Here is a 22,477-nt window from a genome sequence, read left to right as displayed (position 1 = left end):
ATCATCTAATACGAATTTAAAATTAAATTAATATCCAAGCGAAAATCTGCGTATTAATATTCAAGTAAGATAGTTTAACAACGTGCAAATCCGTAAGAACTTAAGTGAATGTTTTCTACAATTCAATCTGAGCAATTTCTAATGATATCCTACGATTAAGTTGAAGTCATCGCAGCCAGTACCGTTGATAGAGACTCTGAGCAGAATATTCTCGCTTAGTGGCTAAAAATAACAGAGGAAAAATAGCCGAAGAAGTTTAATTTGACAAAATTTGTTTAACGTGACACTCTAGAACTATTTTATAGTTATTCTAACTGGAAAATTGAAGCACATTTGTGGGATACTTCTCGTGTTCCTCGATTTGACGCACAAGCCATAAAAAAAACTCTGCTGTTCCGGGCGCACATTGGCTTCTTTGAATTTCAACTTGGAGTCCGCTCCTCCTATTGTGGAGGACACACATTCTTCCCATTCCAGTTTGAAAAATTCTTGCGGATCATATTGAGATATCTCCAATTCCTCCATTTCAATTTTTATCGAAAGTTTCCAAGATTAGTATTAGTCCCATGGTATTATCCACATTTCAAATGCGATAGACTCGCCGTAAAAATGAATCTTGACTCATGCTTATTACTTTACTACAGCCCGCCTAGTCTAGTCATTCCGCCGTAGGCGAATCAGCACATTCTCTTGAAGGGGCATTCAATGACCAGCGGGACAATTTGATTACAGATCATTGACATGTTTATCAATTAAAATAATTAAAACCTTCTTTGAATAATGGAATAAGTATCCATATGGAAAGTACCGAAGTGCCTTGTTTAAATTTCGTCCATTCTTTTAGAAAAACCTGCTTATCGAATTACTATGTAAACATTGAATCACCATCATTTTGATGTTAAATTAAAATTTAAAAATATTGAAAGATCTTAAGAGTGAAAAACAAAATAGGGCAGATGTAATATACATGTATATTCGCAATATAGTTAAACTGTTTAATAGGAAAACATGTACTGAAATTACATACAGATTCAGATTATTTTAAATTATCACATTGTACATGTTTCTCGACTTGAGATGGCTCAGGTCGTAAAATAATTGTAGGGGAAAGCCAAATGGGACAACTGGTAATAATGGAGAGCACTTACTTCCGTAACTTATAGAGTAATGCGGATGGATACGTTGCTTAATGGAAGTCCACAACTGCAATCTATGTGGTCACCATCAGCAAAGGTCAATAAAAATTGCGTCCCCCGCGGTGTTGAGTACCCTTGACATGCGTGTTACTTAACAGGTTAGAGTCAAAACGGATATTAAATTCCTGGCCCGTGAAATTCTCACGTCAGGGAACGGTTTCTTTACCTGTGCCGTCTGCGTTCCACCAGAAAGATCGGACGGTCAGGAAATATAGTACAGAGGGGTTGTCCAATATCACCCGGATTTGAACCCTGACCCTGCCCTATGAACACTGTCCGAAGGTTCCGCCTCAATCCCACGCCGAAGCCAATGCCATACTTATTGCTCGGCCTCGCCTTCTTTGTGCCTTCATTGATGCTTCCCGAAACCCTTACACTCAAAAGTTGACTTGCGGGGTTATGCTTGTAAATGTAATTGAATTTTTTCGATCACTATAAATATTCTCCAAAGTATACCATACTTTGGCATGTAAAGTACTCAAAATGTTTGAGAAAATGTGCTGTTTTGACCAATAGCTTCATCCTCAATTTGTCAGAAAATCTAGGGGTAATTGTTGCATACGACGGATATTTTCATAAAATGGTGGAAGACCACATAAATTTCATTGAGCCAAATGCATACAATTTATAATAATTTTCCAAAATAACACATCAAAAATAATTTAGTGGCTTTGAAATTTAAAATCTTTTTGGTATTATTTTACAGCACAATCATCATAAGTATGCACGTGATATTTCAAAATTTCGATTCGATCTATTCTGTATCACAAAAATACACTTCACATTGGTATACCGAAAATATTTGATGTGTCGAGACATTGAATAATTATGCATTAGAATTATAATATTCAATGGTGGACCAAATGATGAAGATCATATTGGTACATCAGGTAACTTTCCACGTCGACGAGCTCGACCTGTTCGCCCTAGTGAGGGGTCAGCAGGATTCTGGTCCCTCCTCTTCGAGCGCTGCGCCAATAAAACTATAGTATATGAGTGAGAATATATATATATACACAGATATATATTTATATATATACATATATATATATACATACAAACATATTCTTTCAAATGGACAAAAACAAAAGGAATAGGGATAGGAAAATATATAAAAGAAAAATACCGGAGAGGCTCGATACTCGGCCGGCAAGTCAAAAGATCCGTCGTTCAAGTCCCGGTCAAGAAAATATGTTTGCACTCATGATCTGCTCGATTCCGTGTATGTGTATTTTTCTATATGTCATATATATATTCAAGTGTTTGACTTTTACATGAGTTCCTATCCCTTTTCCTTATATCCATTTTCATGTGAATGAATATTTGTTCGCCGTTTGGTGGGCTTTCGAGTTGAGATGTGTTTGTGTATATATATATATATATATATATATATATATATATATATATATATATATATATGTGTGAGTCGATTAAAAACAATTTGTTGCCAGAATTGATACACATGGTCGAGAAGCTGTTGGCAGATCCGCGCGCGAGATTACTTTTTTTCGCCCGAGAACACTCGCGGCATCAACTTCGCACACAACTTTCTCATGCCTTTTTTTCGGTCACAAGTCGATGCACATCACTTTTATGGATGCCAAGTTCATCAGAAACCATGTGAACACTTAATCTGCGATGCCTGTCCAACAAAGTCTTGTAGCGAATGATGAGGTCTCAGGCGTGATATGGTGGAAGCGTAACATATTAAAACCACAGGTATTGCAATTTTCCACTAGATATTTTATTTCAAAACTACCGGTTTCGATGTTTTCACCACACCTGATGATGATGTGAAAACATCGAAACCGGTAGTGTTGAAATAAAATATCTAGTGGAAAATTGCAATACCTGTGGTTTTAATAAAGTCTTGTAGGATTATCATCACTTTTTGAGGTCGAAGGACGTTCCGAAATTTGGTGTGTTCAATATCTTCTCTACCCTTCCACAACAACTCTTGTCACTCAAAAACACCCAGTCTACCTATGGCATTATCACCGTAAGCTCCCTTGAACATGGAACGAGTCTCGTTCCAGGTTTTGAACAGTTTCACGCAACATTTGTAGACGTAGAGCTGTTTCAATGACTGGTTCATGACGGGAACGTAATGAGGTCACGTTAAAGAGGTTTTGCAAACAAACGATCGGCACTCCTGAAAGTCTGGAAACCAACTGCCACCGGCCACCAGCCTTTCCTGTGACTCCTCTCCCTCGAGCCAGAGAAACCTTCACCCGTCCGTCCTTCTTACCGCTGTCTCTCTATCTGAATGTATACATGCATACATACATATATATACATATGTATGTATATATAATATATATGTACACACACATGCACACACACACACACACACACACACACACACATATATATATATATATATATATATATATATATATATATATATATATATATATAATTATATATATATACATATATATTCTTATAGAAGTGCAGCAAACTAGCCATTCGATTGAGTCGAGCCCTTCCAAATTGAATGTAAAAAAGATTTTACGGAGAGGAGGCAAAATTAGTTTACCGATAGCACGTCTGATTCCGGGAGGCCATTGCTTTTAGTTATAAAATTTAAATTTCGCAAATGATTTATCAATCACTATTATTGGAATGTATCAAAGTAAAGCAGAAGTAAAAATAAAAGATTTGATACAAAGTTGAAACAGACCTTACTTCATATATGGTAAACGGAAGAAAATGCGGGAGAAATTACAGAAGCTAGTTACAGCGAACGGACCAACCACACTGAAATACTAGCCATAGAAAATGAGTTTTGGAAATCACACCAAATCAGCAACTTAACATGGTTTCATATGATTAGTACTACGATTTTAAGTTGATTTCTTAGAAGCAAAATCCTTTTCACATTACATTATGCTTAAAAATGAGGACCCCCATATGAATGATTTTTTAATCGGTCTTCAGGTAAATATACAAACAAATATGAAACACATAGTGATGATAATGTTTTAAATATTCGAACGAATAGAACTCAGGAAAAAAATACGATATCTGGTTCACCGGTCACTTCTATTAAACAAATTACACTACACTGTATTCTGCAAATAACCGCATGTGTGTGATAACAATCCAGACTACTCTGGGATCAAAATCACTACCCCCAACCCTCAGTGCGGTCGGACAACGTTATTCTAATCCCTATCTTTCGCGGGAGAAATGACATCTTAAAGCTATCTGTTCTACACTCTCTCTCTCTCTCTATTTTTATTTACATCATCTCTCCTATCGTAGTACGAGGGAGTTAATAATACATTTTCAGCACCATCGCCAAAGGGACATTCTTCCAATTTAAGCAAGAGGTTTCATCTGTAATTTCGCCTTCTCTCCGAGAGTGATTTCCTACCTAGTCCCTCTAATTATTTTACACGGTTAGTTTGCCATAACAACATTTTACAAATCTAGCTCCTCTACGCTGCACACGATCTAATTCGGTAACAAGGGGCTGACAATTTAACATCTCACGTGATGAGTGGACTGCGTACTTCACTTGACATGCTAGTGAAAACACGATTTCTTCCAAAATCTAAATCTGACACTTACCGATATTCTCAAGTAGGCGCAGATTCGAGGACCACCAGTTGACGATTAACATAAGAACCTTCGCTTTCACATAACCTCGACCGTATGCCGTGCCAAGTCAACCATGAAACGGCGGAGCTAAAGAAGCTACAATCGTTTCCCTGACCTTCAGCGATCTCTATCTCCGAAATTATTCAACTTAAATGGTATTTCACAGGCAAAAATTTTCCTGTTTGGAACTAATGCAAATGTATTCACTCTTACGATTAAAAACCTAAATTTGCCTTAAAGGAAACAGGAGCAACAGAATTTCTTGAAGCATTTATAATAAAACGGGAGAAATGTATACAATTTTGATACATTTCTCTATCATTCTACCTTGAACATAGAAAACTAATGCATGCCAGAATTATTGCCAAAAAATCGTGGGACCTTTTCAGCATTAAAAAATTTTAGTGCAACCCATTTTACGAATGATTCCTCGAAGAAATATCAGCTTTACTGATTAAGGACCAACGGTCCGCCTTCGCTGACATTGCATAACAGTGATCGCTAAACCATACGCAACGAGCGTTCGGCAGCATTCTTCCCACCCCCTTGTGTGAGACACCACCACCCATGATCTCCAGGTAGATACACTACACTTGGGAAATACTTTGTCGGGTGTCCTTTAGGCATTTCCATATAATGTATTCTTAGCAATTCCTCTCGCTCGCGAAATGTAATCAATGGAATCTTCACGGAAGTGCCCCTCATGGCGGGCGGGTCTCCCATGGGGACCCTCGGCGAAGCGACAACAAAGGGGAAAGTGAGGCTTATTAGGATGGTGAGAACTGGCTGCGAAGGCCCCGGAAAATTTCCCACGCAAAAGGTATGTAAAGGCCCGATAAAGGATTCTGCCGCTCAAACCACCTCTGCGACCCCACTAAGGAACAACCATGAAGCTATTTGTAAGTCATTTTCCCTAATAACGAGCTATACAATATTTTTAAAGAGATCCTCAATCGTACTAGTTAATTACCGTTTTGGAAGGTGATTTCTCTCAGTGTTTTTATGATTTCTGTCGTTCAAAGAGTGCAGAGTTTTTCCAAAGTGATCAATATATTTTGTATTGTATCTTTTGTACTGAGTTAATGCTGATAATAGATTCACAGTTTTGTGTCCAATGGAATTCAAACACAATTTTATTTATGGGATATAAAGGATATAAGGGATAAAATATTAATTTTTTAATTTTCTCCATCGGAATATTTCTCAGCGACTAAATATGCGGATTATATCGTAGGGCATTTTTCTGGTCTCCGGAGGACGATTTTAATTCCTCACTCAAGCCTAAACAGAGCAAATAGGATGCAGAGCGCCGCGGGGAAGTGTTTGTAGCAAATATGCGTCATATATTTCTTCATTCTTGACCGCAATTTTCTCCCTGTGCTAAAGAAAGTTGTTGATTTGCTATGGCGGTTACGAGCAGTGTAGGATTTTGAAAAAAAACACGATAATGCTGACAACTAACCTGCTTGAGTAGATAACAAAATTTTAACGTCAACTGAGTCTCTAGGGAGTAATTAAATTTAATTATTTCAAACGTTTCCTACACTTACATATCGTAGTTCTCCATTATACTTTCCTGTTAATTTTGAGCAAAATTGACAGCAGTTTCTGCGTGAGAAATGGTAATTATTTTTTTCATCTGGTTAACAATGACATTCATTCGTTAGTCATGTTGGACGGTATTATAAGAGATAAGAATGTAGGTAGAGTTGAACAATGTTCAATCGTGTTGCAGAATGTTTAAGCATTTCGTGTCAAGTTAGGTTGGGCACAGAAGGGCTAGTCCCTGGGTCCACAAAAAACCTGCATTGATCCATATCCTCTAAAAATAGAGATATTTGCATTAAATATATTTATTAAGCTAAAACTGCAAAATCTCTGATGAAAATGAGAAAAATTCGGAATAAATTACCTAAGTATTAAATGCCTTCGGAATCAACTCGCATAATCTTAGGTTTCATAAGAATATAAAATATTTTTTCACTACGAGGAGTACAGTAGCATTTATTGACCAACTAGTCAGTTCATTCAGTTTCCTTTGTGCTCACAAGTGGTGCTGGACAAACCCACGTGTGCATGAGTAAGGGCAAAGTTCGATGGACTTGTACTTATGGTTTTTCGTATTTCATCCTTCCATTAAAACGATTAAATAAAATGTAGGAGGAATGCGATGTTTTTGGCTGGCGCAAAAGTAAGCACACAGAGCCCATTTCAATCTCAACGACTCACTTCTAACTAACCAAATTGTTTCCTACCCCCCAGACGGCCTGCATCCTCGCCGCGGCGATGACCCTCGCGTCCTCCGAGGAAGACGACGGGGCCTCCAAGAAGCACGGGAAGCGGGGAGTCTTCGGAGTCGGATACGGGACGGGCTACGGGACGGGCTTCAGGTACGGGGGTCAGTTCTTCGGAGGAGAGAGCTTGGTGGCCGGACACGAGATCTCGAAGACGGTAACCATCGAGAAGCAGGTAGCCGTGCCCGTACCGCACCCCGTGCCATACGCCGTCGTCAAGAACATCCCGGTGCCCGTCCCGCACGCTGTTCCGTACCCCGTCGAGCGACCCTACCCCGTGGCCGTCATCAAGCCGTACCCCGTGCCCGTGGACCGGCCTGTCCCTTACCCCGTCGAGAAGAAGGTCCCCTACCCCGTTCACGTCCCCTACAAGGTCCACGTGCCACTCCCCGTGCCAGTGCACGTCCCAAAGCCCGTAGCCGTACCCGTGCATGTACCGTACAAAGTGCACGTGCCACACCCCGTGCCCGTTTACAAACCGCTGCCAGTGTTCGTGCCAAGCCACGGCCCTCACGGGGCATTGGCCCACGGGTCCTACGGGAAAGGCCTCTTCTACGATGGCGGCGGATACGGTGGCGGCGGATACGGTGGCGGATACGGAGGCGGATACGGCGCCGCCTACGGAGCCCACAGCGGGTGAGTGCCTCACGGGGACTTGCGTCGCGGAGCTTTTGAAATCGACGCGAATCGAGTGACACTTGCCCAGTCTCCGCTCCGTGAACAGTTCCAAATCTCGCGCCAAAAGACCGCGAGGAGCGACATTTGGCAAAATTGGGCTCTCTTCGCTCGAAACGCGTGAAAAGTTCCGCAAGGCACATACTTCCCCAAGGAAGGAGCGTGTACCTCGAATCATCCTTCGAAATGATCTCATTTTCGCCAGTTAGTGGGTCACGGGGTGGTCCAAGAACACTCGAGCGGTTCGAGTTTGGAGGCAGGCCACCTGGCGCTGCCGAGAGCCTCGAATCGACTCCGCCACGAGATTCTGTGTTTGACGAATGATTAGGGGTGACCTCGAAGGAATCACATTCGCCGCCGCATCCCTCCCACAACCCACTTCACTCCACCCTTCGCTCTTCTGCCCTTTGCGTGGTGGGCAAGTGGTGCTTCGCGCTCCACTTATCCTGCGGCAGACGGCGCACCACAACGGAGACCTCAGATCAACTCCCCCAATCACTGGGTGTACACTTCAGGAATTATCAAACTCAACTCCGAATGTGTGACTGTATTATAAAATATGTGAAAATAAAAATTTTTCCTTGGATATGTGGTTTTGATTTTAATGTCGTTGTAGATGAGGAAAAGGATTAAATGAGTCCTACGTGATTAAAATGTTGCACAGTCAGAGATTCCAATATTTAAATACATGGATTTTGAATACCTTATTATCGTTAAGGTAATATAATCCACATTGCAAATTATCAACGGAATCCCCATCATTGAAAAACACCAGCATATTTTGCATATACCCTTCACCTAAAATATGATCGTTCAACATCGAGCAGAATTGATACGAGCTAATAATAAATAATAATAAATAATAATAATAACAAATATTATTGGCGCTCTGGTATGGCGCAGGTTTGACTTCACAGTACAATTATTAAAAATTAATCAGAGATAAATTAACTAATTCGTAATAATTTGTAACATTTTGAATATAATCTAAGGAAAGTGTCTATCATTTTTCGTCTAGATTAACAACAGAAATTGGAAGTTTAAGAATTGAAATAGGTGCCAACTTTCTGCGGCAGTTTGAACGATTAAAATCTCTCGGCGAAACGTGATGTAAGATAATAGCCCGTATGCTTTTCCAAATGCCTGCTCAGCTAAGAGTCGAAGCAGAAAAATGCTCACTTCACAAAAATGAATCATTTCTTTGAGTTAATACCTGATGTTTGCAATAAAAAAATTCATTCCCGATAAAAATTGTGACATTATTAATGAGAGCTGGCTCACTCGCCAAGAATTAAAAGGTACACTTTGTATTGTACGCACTCAAAACAAATTGTCGGAGAAAAGTTTTATTCACACACGCTTTGTTTCTTTCTTTGACCTTCATTCTACGGCTTCATTAAAAATTATTTTTCGAGCAATTCTTTCTGATTTGCATGATTCTGTAGTGGTTTGTGGGCAGAGAGTATGGATTGAGTTGATTGTTTTGATTGCAAACACGTGATGTCAAAAATACAACATTCAGTAATATGATAGCCATGGCAGGTTTTGAATAAAAGGTAGCCTATAAATACACGCTTTCCAACATTTTCAGGGTCTCAAGAGTGATCTCTGACTTAATAGACATTTGAACACTATAAGATCAGTAAAATAAGAGACAAATTTTCAAATTCTTTGATTAATAGTAAAATGGTCATAAGCTTTTCAGTGGAGAGAAAGTTATGGTAAAAAATTGATAAATTAATAAAAAAACATATTTTTTGAGTAATTGAAAGTCGATAACTATCATTGCGATGGCAAAAGTTACAACCCAAAGGGAATATTTCCGTAGAAGTTTTGTTTCGAAGAATATTTAAAGTATGAAATGAGTCACGATATGCAAACGACTCTTATATAAGATAAGGGGTAGTCTTCTTTACCAATGATGCAAATCCAAGTGGAATAGCAGAAGTTATAGACTCCTTATACACCTGGTGGTCGTTAATTTATAATTATTCTGGCAAATTTCGTGATATTGGTATATTTCTGCATATATGTATTAAATATTTATTCCAAGAATTTGTGATCAACTCACTTCTAATGCTCTGAGACTGTTAATAAGAGAACCTTATGTATGTGCAAATTGAAGAAGTGCATTCAGGAAAATTCCATCCAAATCAGGGAAACGGGGTGGAAAAAGGCTAAATTTAGAAGAGGATATTGGAGCAGGCACAATTTTCAGGGAATACCTAAAATTGACGTCCTTCTTGGGCGATAAATGTATGCATTAACAGAGGTGTAATTAATGATATTCGAAGAACACTTGGGATTAAAATATAATTATCAATATTATGTAAAATAATATAATAAAAAATTGTAATTCCACGCGGTTTTTTAATGTATTCGTAAATATATGGTTTTGCATTGTCTTAGATAGGGTAACTTTTATTAAGTAGCTAATGAAATTAAATATTAACAGTGCAAATTAATATTCAGTCGATATTCCTCCGAGTAGTGTGCTGGCCAGAGTATCTTTGATGGTCATACTTCCCAGAGTTCCTCTAAATATGATAATAAACATCCCAACAATCTACTCAAAATAAACCATAATTCAACTCCATATACTTTCTAACTCCCTTCATTCCGTGCCAAGTGCTTCATCTTTTTCTGCCTCAATCTCGCTTACCCAACAACATTCTCCCTTCTCACACAGCCTATGGGAGTATCATCTTACTGTAACTTAATATTCCCTGAATCCATTTCCACTCCCTTCTTCGAATTTATTCAGAGAACCTTCTCTCGTCACACACCGAGCATTAACCTAAAATGTAATATTTTCAAAACAATTTCGTAAGTCTTTCTATAGAAAGACGAGGAACTACGAACTTGAAAAAGAAGAGAAGTGAAATCAAATGAGGGAAAGTTTGCTATCAATTTCCCTTCAACATTTACTTATGTATTTAGTACTATTTAGTACTACCAAACTTCATTGTAGTTATTAAAATATTGTTTGCATGTGATGTGGACGGCATTTTGCATATGATGTGGAAGTTTGTTTGTATGTGATGTGGAAGTCTAGTTGCACGTAAGAATATTTTGTCTCTTATCTGTTTTTCTAGTGCGTGTATGCATGTAATTTTCGTTGTAAGAGTTATCTTTGACCAAACTTGACCGTTGCCACCAGGAAATTCACCTAATTGCAACGTAATTCTAAAATAATAATAATTTGAATCCATTTCTTACGTCAAACTTACGGCTGCCTAACCCTGAAAAGTGATTCATGATAGTACGCATTGTTGTCAATTGATGTATACAGAGGAATATTACGTCACTGAGGTATAAAAAACCATAAACACAGCAATCAACCCGAAGGTCGGTTTGATAGGCGATGGCAGTTATGGTTTCTCAGGAAGAACTGGTACACGAAAAATCACATAGCTTGGGTGGAGATTCAGGTGCCTGGAGTACCTTGCCCGGGATTCGAATCCGGGCCTCTCCGGTCAGCAGTCCAACGCTCTACCCCCTGGACTACCGCGACTCACCATTGAGGTAAAATTGACTTTATTTAAAGTAGAGTTCTTATGACGTTGGATTGAATTTATTGTTTTTAGTCCAGGCAGGATAATTATTTCTTCTTCTAAAGTCGCTCATTGATTCCACCACGAAGCGAGAATAGTATTGTCAAGGCTGACATTCTTTCCCTCGGACGTTGCTGCCGTTACCCTGAGGTCCATATTATTCGGCGGATGGAGCCGCCTTCGTTCCTCTGGACGATGGTGACTAAGGTCACTGGTATCGTGGGGCTATTTTTGGAAACCGACACTTTGATGCTGCGCAAACACCCAGAAATATTTGTCCACATATTCAATCAATGGAATATAAGATAACGATAGATCAATGCATGATAAAACAACACTAATCCTGACTCCCTAGGAACACAGATGTACTTTAATATAAACATGGTTAGCCGCATACTTGGTCCTTAAATGTGGCTCTGCCAAAAAGTACGGTTCCTTGATATAAGAGACGCAAAGGAAATTTATATTAATTACGCCTAAGGTAGGTTTCAATGAATCCAGGTACAAGAAACTTTCACTTTCCTAAGAGCCCCTTAATTTGATAGTAATCACCATAAGCCCACGCATTGTATTATACCAATTTTATTATATTTTCAGCCATCCTTCATTTCGTCCAACTTGTCTATTTTCTTCATCCCTCTTCCTCGCATACAATAAATTCTCCTCTCTTTTTCACAGTCGTTGACCAACCATAGACACTAAATATTCTCTAAATTCATTTCCCCTGCCATCTACAAAATTCTGTCCCTCCAACATACCTAGAACTACTTCATTTGTCCTATTTGCAGTCCATTTTATTTTTTTTATTTTTCTCCAAATGCTCATTCAAAATATCTCACTAATCTACTCTTACCCTTATATCTCACAAGAGGTTATTCACAAACGGGGTGGACCTTATTATTGTTCATATATTGAATGGTTGCTTTCTTAGATGGAACCTAATCTAATTGTATGAGTGGTAAGTACTAAGAAGTGCCTTGCGATTCATCATTTTCACTGTTACCTGTCCATTTTACAGACAAAGCGAGAGATGATGACTCGAAAGACACGTCCTGATTAAAAGGTTATCTCTTGATTTCATTTCCTTTTTTTCTATCAAGAGTAGTTTATAGGTCAAGCTAGGTTTTCATGGATTCAGCACTTTACTTTTAACGCCTCGTAAAACATAAATCTTTCTTCAACTACACACACTTCCTCCTGTTCTTCACTTGGTTCACAAACCAATTCTTTTCTTGCCAATACCCCTCGTACTGAAAATGTTCCCATAAATTAGTCCTCAGCGTGGCAATGCTATCCAATCCCTTTTTCATGGCTTATTTTGGAATACTCGTGATTTATTTGTAAATTGTGGATATCGTGAATGAATCAATATACGACAACTGATGGGGATCGGGATGGTGCGGTGGATAACGTACTGGCTTCCAACCCAGAGGGTCCGGGTTCAAATCCTGGAGACAGCAAGTATTTTTCAGTGGTATCCCAATCCCTACTTGAGGTGCTTTGTGGAGAGCACTTTGAGTGAGTACGCCGTCCGTCGGAAAGAACGTCAAACTGCGGACCCCTTAGCGTCTTTCGTTGAGTGCACTAATGCCGATGCTGGGTTTCTTTCCACCCTTCATTCTGTACATCCCTAATGGCGCAAATGACCTCAGCTGCCGGCCACCTCCCCTAAAACTACCGCTACGATCACTGCGCAGCCAAATTCTTGGGATCGCTAATGACAGATGAGTTTGCGGCCATTCTCACATTAATAGAATCCAACGATAGGGAACATACCTCCACTAGACTTCACTTGACACTTGAAAAGTTATAAATGTGTAAAGACGGTTGATGCTCTGGAAATGAATTAAGATATCCGTTGAGTGATGCGCCGAAGGGGGTAATTGAGCGAAACTACTAACTCTTTACTTTCACTCTTGGCGAGCGTTCAAAGGAATGCCATTTCATCGAAACCCTGAACCCGCCCCCTCTCCTATCGGCGGCCCTGATTCCTGACGCCAGCCTCTCCGAGATGAGAGAAGGGAAGTGAATAAATCATTTCACGAGTGTTGGAAAGCACTTTACACACCCGATTATAAATTGAGAACGAAGAGACGGATGATCAAGACTGAAGGAAGGAACTGCACAACGGGGCCGGTGGCGGGGCGAAATGGGGCAATATACACGCTCGGCACGTCCCATGCCTGTAAGCTCCCGGCGCCCTCATTAGGCATTCGGCCAGGCCTCGGCATGCACCGCCTCGCCACGGTGCACGGCTCCTAGTCTCCAATCGCATTCGAGAGTCGTGGGGCTGGCATCGATTGCCGCTCCGTGGCAGATTCGCGTTCGCCACGCGCTCTGCCCCGGGAACACTTCCTGGGCGCCGACACGCGGCTAATCCCTTTGGAGTGAAGATCTCACTCTGCATCTCGGGGCGGGAAAAGCAATCGCGGAGCCTTGGGAAGACCGTCACATCGGTTTCCCAAGCCATAGCTCGTAATTTAAAAAAATTAATCCTAGATAAAAATCGTAACATTATTAATTAGAACTGATTCACTCGCCAGGGTTAAAAGGTACACTATGCATTGTACGTACTCACAGAAAATTTCCGCAGAAAGTTTTATCCATATACGCTTTATTTATTTCTTTGGCCTTCATTTTGCGACGGCAGTAAAAATTGTTTTCTCGAGCAATTCTTTCTGATGTGTGTGATTCTGCGCATTTTTTCTGATGTAGTGGTTTTCATTCAGAAAGTTTGGGTTGATTTGATTATTTTTCTTGCAAACACGTTACGTCAAAAATACAGCACTCAGCAATATGATAGTCATGGTCCAGCGAAGGCCGTCTGAAAAGGTTTCCCTCTTGATGGATGACTCTGATCTGCGCGTAAAATTACATGAAAGCACGCAAATATTCCAATAAAGAATTCACGGTAGAGAATTCATTGAAGAGGTAAGGGGTGGTAAAATATGTGTACATTCCATAGCTAACAAAAATTCATCTTTAAAAAATGTTTCTAAAATTAACAAATTCCAAAGAAACTGCGGGAGATGCCGCAACAATAACTTTTAACGGAGTCATCCGCTAATGTGCATTTCAATGCAACAATTTCAGTGTAAAAATCATTCGCCTTGACTGGGATTCGAACCCAGATCCCTCAATATCCGGTCGAGTGCTTTAGCCACTTAAGCTACCGAGGCGTCCTCTTAACAGAGTTTAAGAGGACGCCTCGGTAGCTTAAGTGGCTAAAGCACTCGACCGGATATTGAGGGATTTGGGTTCGAATCCCAGTCAAGGCGAATGATTTTTACACTCTGAAATTGTTGCATTAAAATTAACAAAATAAGATTTTCCTGTCACTTTAAAGTACTATATTTAATATATTTTACCGTTGGTCCCGGGTCTCAATTCCACGTTTCTAGGCACCCTCGGATTCTCCCAAGCTGTATTCGAGTGCTAGATTTTCCTTGGAAACCATAGCCGGCATAGGGAAAGGGTCTGCCCCCTCCCGTACCTTGATGTGTGAATTTCACAAACCATTTGTCTTAGTACTAGGCGAACTCTACCTTCAACTATCAAACCGACCTTAGGGTTGATAAATGTTTCTGGTTTTAGCTTGTAATTAAGGTAGTTTTTTTATTTAAAATACTTAGGAATATTGGTAGAGGTGACAAAATCTCCTTATAATACATATATAAGTATTTATCATTCCAATTATTATCATAGAAATGAAACCTAAATCTTTGAAATCGAAAAACTGTTGCTGTATTATAATCTCAGTTAAAATCAACAGATCTAAAAAGTCAAAAAGATTACTTGGTCATAATAAAGATTTTCTTGTTAATTTTTGAAACTAAGAATCATTACCATCATCATGTAAGGGTTATAATCTGCTTTACCAAAAATAATAAAAATTGTAACAATTTTTTCTTTCCAATGGACATATTAAGAAAATGGTTTACTAAGCGTATACCATTTTAGTGGCTAACATCATTCTGATGAGAGGAAATAACTATCCAACAGCTACAGCGTGGAAGAATGTAACTTTAATCACCGGAGGAAGGAAGGAAGCGGCGTTGAATAAATATATTCCATGGATGCAGCGTTGAATATGTAAGGAAGCAGCGTTGAATAACGATATACCTAATCTTAGATAAATAGTGGTGATACTTTTTACTGTTGAAAAAATAACGAATATAATACCACGTGACGTGTTTCTACAATCGCTGATAAGTTAAACAATATCCTTAAAATATATTTTTTATGGAGGATATGAACAAAAAGAAACAGTTTTCGTTCCCGAGAATATGAGTTTTGTTGCAAACCTCGAGTTTCGATCCGAGTGAATGGGCAAGCACTCCGCGTTAACGGACAGTCGCCCATTAGAGTAGAATGGGCATTCCATATGCCTATTCTCCATTCGCCACTTCCCTCGTGAAAGGGTGCGCCGGCAAAAAAGTATAACCCAAAGATTCACTTTCGCCGCGCTCGCTCCGCCCCCTTTGATGCCCTCGTTATGAGCCGACCGCCCGTCGCGCGCGCCGCCCTTCCTCCCTCCGGGCGACTTCTTCAGTCACTCCCGGCTGCTTCCTCCCTCCCACCGCCGGCCGTCCGGGGGAAACTCATCATATGCACCCTCGCAACAATCGGTGAAAGACTTCCTCTGACCACCAACGCTCATCGCCGCCTCGGATCGATGAGAAGGAGAATATAAAAAAAAACCTCTTATGAAGACGGAAATATTCATCCGGAACGCTTCCTCTCACCCAGATTACTTGGACGAAGTCCGCGCAATTTTTTCTACGATCTCTTCCGGTCGTTGGCATGTTAGCGCTCGAGATTCCATCGGCTCTATCGTAGCGAATTGCAATTCGGAAAGCTGTCAACTCTCCACCGATGATAGAGGGCGGGGAAAAGAAAGTAAATAAACGGAAAGAAAGCAAAAAAGATGGACTTTGCCATTAGATGGCGAGCGTTACGCACCTTCTCCAGAAAACTTCCGTGGGACCTGGTCACGCACGCACACGGAACGATCGTCAAACTACACATCATCCTCTTCTTCCCTTCCCGCAGGATCATCGAGAAGAACGTGCCTTCCCCGAGGCTTCAGTTCTCTCGAACAAGTGCTTCGCCCTCTTCAGCTATCGTATTTTTTAAAGTTTATGTCACTTAAAATGAATAGATTACTACTGCGACCAACAACCTGCAGTAATCCCAAGCATATCTCAATTTAATGTAGCTATTGATACCCATGGGCTACAAACTTTACGTGGTGGAAGGGTTGGTTCGTTCTGATGACCCCTAGAGTTGTGCTGGGGGGAGTAACGATAACTGCTGGTAGGATTGCGGCATCTCCCGCAATTTCTTTGGTCTTCGCTGGTAGGATCTTCCATGTCAGATATTTTATTTTTAATTGGCGATTTAATTGGACGAGAATGAGAAGTTATAGTCCCTTCTTCCAGCTAACCCTTAAACATTACATTGAAGACAATCACTAGATAGATCATAGTGTAGGAGACAGACGAAAGGTAGTCCAAGCAGCGTCTGCTCCTCAGTGAAGTGGCTGCAAAGGCTAGGCTAGGCTGCATCACTCAAAGGCCGCACCCCAGTGGTGCGGCCTTTGAGTGATGGTGTCACGTTAAAAATGCATGCTATTGAGAAAGAAAACGGGAAACCACCGTAATTATTTATCCCAAGTAATAATATGCATTAGTTTGTTATTAGACGGACCAATTTTTATTGATTTGAACACAAGGTTCAAATCAAAGACTAAATCAATTTATTGTTAATGGATGATAACTGTGAAGGGTACGAGTTTATGCCATTTTATTATTCCTATGATTCTACCTAGAGTGGATACTTATCAACGACGCCGGGAGTACAACTTAACAGAAGCAAGACTAATTCAAGGACAACCCAAAAGCGGTTTTTCTCAAATCCAGCTTCGAAAGTATTTTATTCTGGCGACACCTCTTGGCACCCACAGCTGCTGTCCTTGGCAGTAATTATTCACCCCTTCTCCTCCAACCTGCAGCGGTTACCATACATCCAGAAAGAGGTTCGCCCCTGTACTATGTGCGTTGGAACACAAGCAAATCTCACTCTCGCCTCATTAAAAATGTTTATTTGCATCAAGTACTACATTTTTTTATGATTATCTGACTTCCGAATCATAATTTTGCAGCCTATTTACTTGAAAAAAACCTATTTTCAAATGAATACACAAATAAAAATCCAAGATTTTCCAATCGTGGTAGGAACTTCCAATGAGATTCTGATATTAGATGATGAATGGAAAATTACTCTGAAGAAAAAACTTAATAATTTATTCCGCACTGCATACTTATTTATCCCTTGTCATCATTATACCTCATACATGCGATGATTTATTGTCTTGATAGTCTCTATGAATACATTTACCAGTGTTCCACTCAACCTCTTCCTATTAAAACATTTATACTTTCTCATTTATCAATTAGATACTTCGACTCTAGACTTGGGCTAAACAGCACGGCACTTTTCCTTCGGACTTGCCCTCCTCCCCTGTACAATGGTAGTGCATACAGTACATAATCTTTCATGAAACAATCATTCCTTAATCTATTCCACCTAGTTTTTGAGCAAACACCTTTCCACGCCACCCACCACCGCATCAAGTTGAAATTAATGCTTGTACGGGCATGTCGCCATTTCGCTTCAATATTATAATGTGGGAAGGAGCCACTGAAAATTTATCTTACACAAATTAATGAAATGAGAAGAAATAAAGAAACCCATGATAACTTAGAGATTAAACAGTTGCTCGTGGTAACTCTGTCATGAGTGTGCGTTTCTAATTAAGTTGGCACACGCTCATTCTACGTCTAGCGGGCAAAGAAACGAGCGGTCGTTCATCTTTACGGGGAATCACCTAGGAATGCCAAGGATAGGGTCAAAATTAACCTTGCCTCTTAGGCTTCGCTCGGATCAGTGCTTCGTTTGCACAAACTCGTTCCGCCTTCTTCGCGTAAGCGCCGAAGGCCACTGCCCTTGCCTTCCCCGTGGTTTCGATGGAGATGGGAGCCGTTTCTCATTGATTCATAATCATCACGTTGGTCCGCAAGGACCTGCGATTCTGAATTCTAAGACTTACGAGAATATTTTGTCACATTTCTTTTAATATTATCATTTTCAATATTGACCCGCGCAACCCAATTTCTTCATTCATTCATTGTCAAAATTGATTTGTTGCCAGGCACGAACGTCGGAGGTCACAGCAGTCCCAAAGGCCAAGCTGTGCGTGCATCTATGCAAATATCGTAGGGATGGTATTTTCCAATTAGATGTTGAGCAGGATGGAAACACTCATCCAGTGGATTTGCTTCTTCGCAATTAAAATTCCCTTACCACATATGCGCGTACATTGACGGCTGAATTTACTGGTAATGCGCACACACATAACTCATGAAAATGGTATGGAGAGAGGAATTCAAGATATCTAGGAAAAAAGGGCAGACGAACACAGCAAGGATGCGTAGGACGAGGTAGGAAGACATAAATTTAAAATGTAGAACCTAAATGGTTTGATTTCAAAATCGACCAGAACAGGTATTATCAATGTGCATATTAACGTGAAACTTCATAAACTATTCGGCGCAAGAAATGATTTGAGTTTTTACCACAGATAACCTGATTAAATAGCTGCTCCACCTTGTTCTTACGGGTAAACGAGTTTTATTCTTCATATGTCATTCCAAGCGATGTAAATAATTTCAAATTCGGCGAAGAAATAAGTACACTGAAGAAATAGGTAGGCTGCCAAACCCTTTTCTTCCGGTCAAAGACCCGTCCCTTGTAGTTTGCGGGTGGCCAATCTCGTCCTCTCAAAGGCATTGCGATACGCGTTATTCGTCCGTCACGGCATTTTCCTGCCTAATATTTTGGCTCGTAAAGCCGACTTAAGGGCGTTTTCCACGTTCACTGGCTCTAGCTCGCAGAACTTATGAGGTGAAATTTCCAAACGGCATTGTTCGGTGAGAGAAAAGGTAATGCAAATGCATTTAAAGGTATGCCCATATGGTTGCTAAATTCAAGAGAAGAGGGAATGAACTTTTTTCTTAATTATATAAATACTTCAGAGAAGCCTATATTTTTCTTCAACTCCAAGTTTTTTGACGGCATACGACAAAGCTGAAGTCGTTACGATGTATTCATATTTAGAATCGAATAACGGCATTATAACTTCCACGTATAGGGAATTGATTTTATTTCCGTTCATTCAAAGCTCTATAAACGTAGCATATGCTTATGTTATGAAATATTCGTTCATATTTAAATCGTTCCTTGAAAAATGTTGCATAGTTTTCTTTCCAATTTGGTTACTCTTAAATGATAGCATTCATGTTAAAACCATTTGAGACGCATTACTGTATATTTACGGGACTTTCTAGGAAGGAACAAATATACCACACTACCCCCGTCGATTTTCAATTGTGAATCACTTGATACTTTGTACAAGTCATCCTCTGCCATGGCTTTACCTCTCCGACCATGAATATAATAGCTATAATTACACCGATGATTACATCCGGTGTAATTAGCAGGGAATTGGCCATCATTAGAAGAGCTGGCCATCCATTCGAAAGGCATGGAACAATCATTAGCGCCCGTTGGTTATTGCCGAATACACAATAATTTTTGTTCTAAGAGACCTATAAGGTTATTGCAATAATAATTTAGGATAAAATTATTACTTTGGTGATGACCATACATACAAAATGAATAGGATAAGATATTTTAAAACACACACAATTAAAACCAACAGATAATAATAATAGAGCCTATCGAAGGGACGGACAGTAATATTAAAGGCTAATTCCTCGCTATTATTTATATATATATATATATATATATATATATATACATATATATATATATATATCTTACGCTTCAAATTCAACCAACTCGGTTCTAGCCATGCTTGCTCATTCAATAAATCAGAGGTAGGATCCGTTAAAATTTCTCTCCGACCTCCCATTCTCTACTCCACATAACTTCCGTTCCTCCCTTCTTTCCATCTATCTATCTATCAATAGCTATTCTTTCCCGCTCTCTACCTCACTTAGATGTTAAAATCTTCCACAGTTTTCAACCTTTCATCTCTATTCAGTATTCTCTGCCTTCATCGGACTTCTCCTGACAATCTTCTACTCCCCGATCTCAAGACTCCCGTGTTAATAGTATCCTCTCTTTCCATTTTATTTTTACATTCATTTTCATTCTCCCAAATATCGAAAGCCAGCAATCAACGCTTACTATGTTGGATATACTATTTTGCTTCGCAGGTATGCAAACTACGCTCCATAATACAAGATCTTAACAACTTAATTCTTTACATCTTTACTGAGGGCTCATAATGATAAAATAAGAACACGGGTCAACAATGACACAATTTACACCGATACTGGTTTAAACGAAGAGTTTAATTATCAAGGTAATGGTAACAGTTATAAACATTATGCTAAAACGTTCAGTGATAAATTGCGTGAGAACTTACCTATTTTAATTTTATTATATTGAATGCCAAACATTTTCTCGAAGTGACGCCTGAGGCACTATTTTATATTTACTTGAGGGAGTGGCCATTTTCTCTCTCCTCTTTACAAAAGCTTCACCACCTACTGGCAATCATCTTTAAATGCCCCCGATTTCTTAGGCAATATTTCACATGCTCTATGTATTTTGAATGACGGACAATGCCTTTTCATTGTGCCTTTAACAGACAATTTGCGCCTTGGCGCTGATGGTGGCGCTGGCGTCCTCCGAGGAGGCCAAGCAGGAAGACTCCAAACAACACGAGAAGCGGGGCCTCTACGGTCTCGAGTACGGACCGGGTGGGTCGGACCTGTATAATGGGTCGTGGTGACCCAAGGGTAGAGCGTTGGACTGATCGGAGGGCACGGGTTCAATTCCCGGGCAGGCCTCTCTGTGCACCCTCAGCTCCACCCTGCTTTGTGATTTTTCTGGTACCGGATCATACTGGGAAACCATAACCGGCACAGGGGAAGGAACTGGCCCCCCTACCATGGTGTGTGAATTTCACACGCCGTCGGACTCAGTACTGGGTACACTCTACCATCATCTTCTCAAACCGCCTTTCGGGTTGATTACTGTGTTTATGATTATATATATATATATATATATATATATATATATATATATATATATATAATCATTATTATTACTATTATTAGGTAATCTACCGGTTAAGGCAGGTTTTTGGATGGACATAATTACTAATTAAATAATTTGTGACCCCTAACAAAACACAATATCCTACTCTACATCAGGTCCCTCTCCAGCTCTGAGTACTTTCTTCCTCCCTTCATCCCGTCCAACATCTCTATCCTGTTACTTCCCTTTCCTCGTTTGCCTGACATTCTCCCCTCAATTACAGTCTTCAACATCCCGCTGCCAGTCAATACCCCCTTCAGCCACTTTTTCTGCCTCCATAGGTTTGCTCCCAACAAACCCCTCTCTTCGCCCACCATACCAAGTACTTCCTCGTTTGTTTTCTTCTCTGTCCATTTCACCTCCTCCATTCTTCTCCACACCCACATTTCAAAAGCCTCCAGTCTACGTCTATCCTCCTGATTCAATGACCACGTTTCCGCGCCGTACATAGCTACGCTCCATACCAAAGTTTTTACGAGTCTTTTCTTAACATCCTTACTCAACGTTCCTGTCATCAACTCCCTCCTCCTTGTGAAAGCCTCTTTGCCTAGCGCAATTCTTCTCCTTACGTCCCTACTACTTTGACCCTGTTGGTCCAAAACACTACCGAGATACGTAAACTGTTCTACCTGCTCTAGTTTTTGCCCTCCTATTTTAATGTTTAGCTTAGCCTATTTCTTTCCAAAAAATCGCATACCCTATGTTTTACCAATATTGATTCTCATCCCATACCTGTCGCACTGAATTTCCAATTCACTCAGCAATGCTTGCAACCCCTTGGCTGACTGACAAACTAAAGCTTGGTCATCTGCAAACCTAAATGATTTCACGAATTCCCCGCCCACTTTCATTCCTACCTCCAGTTCTTCCCATGCCTCTTTAATCATTTCCTCTGCATGCAGATTGAACAGCAACGGTGATAATGGGCAACCCTGCCTTACTCCTCTTCCTAACACTGCCT

General features: G+C 40.1%; 1 protein-coding gene across 1 annotated transcript in view; it reads left to right on the top strand.

Annotated features, from left to right (window-relative positions):
* The window catches only part of LOC139687582 (calphotin-like), a 105,928-nt gene that overhangs the window by 50,343 nt on the left and 33,108 nt on the right, over window positions 1-22,477 (top strand). Inside the window, exon 5 of the mRNA XM_071584799.1 lies at window positions 7,362-7,732. Coding sequence (XP_071440900.1) covers window positions 7,362-7,732 — 371 coding nt within the window. The remainder of the gene's footprint in view (window positions 1-7,361; window positions 7,733-22,477) is intronic.

The sequence above is a fragment of the Hetaerina americana genome, unplaced genomic scaffold, assembly GCF_022747635.1.
Source record: "Hetaerina americana unplaced genomic scaffold, ioHetAmer1.1.p SCAF_2, whole genome shotgun sequence".
Classification (NCBI taxonomy): Eukaryota; Metazoa; Arthropoda; class Insecta; order Odonata; family Calopterygidae; genus Hetaerina; species Hetaerina americana.
The sequence above is the reverse complement of the archived record's forward strand: the minus strand, read 5'-3'. Positions and strand labels throughout refer to the sequence as shown.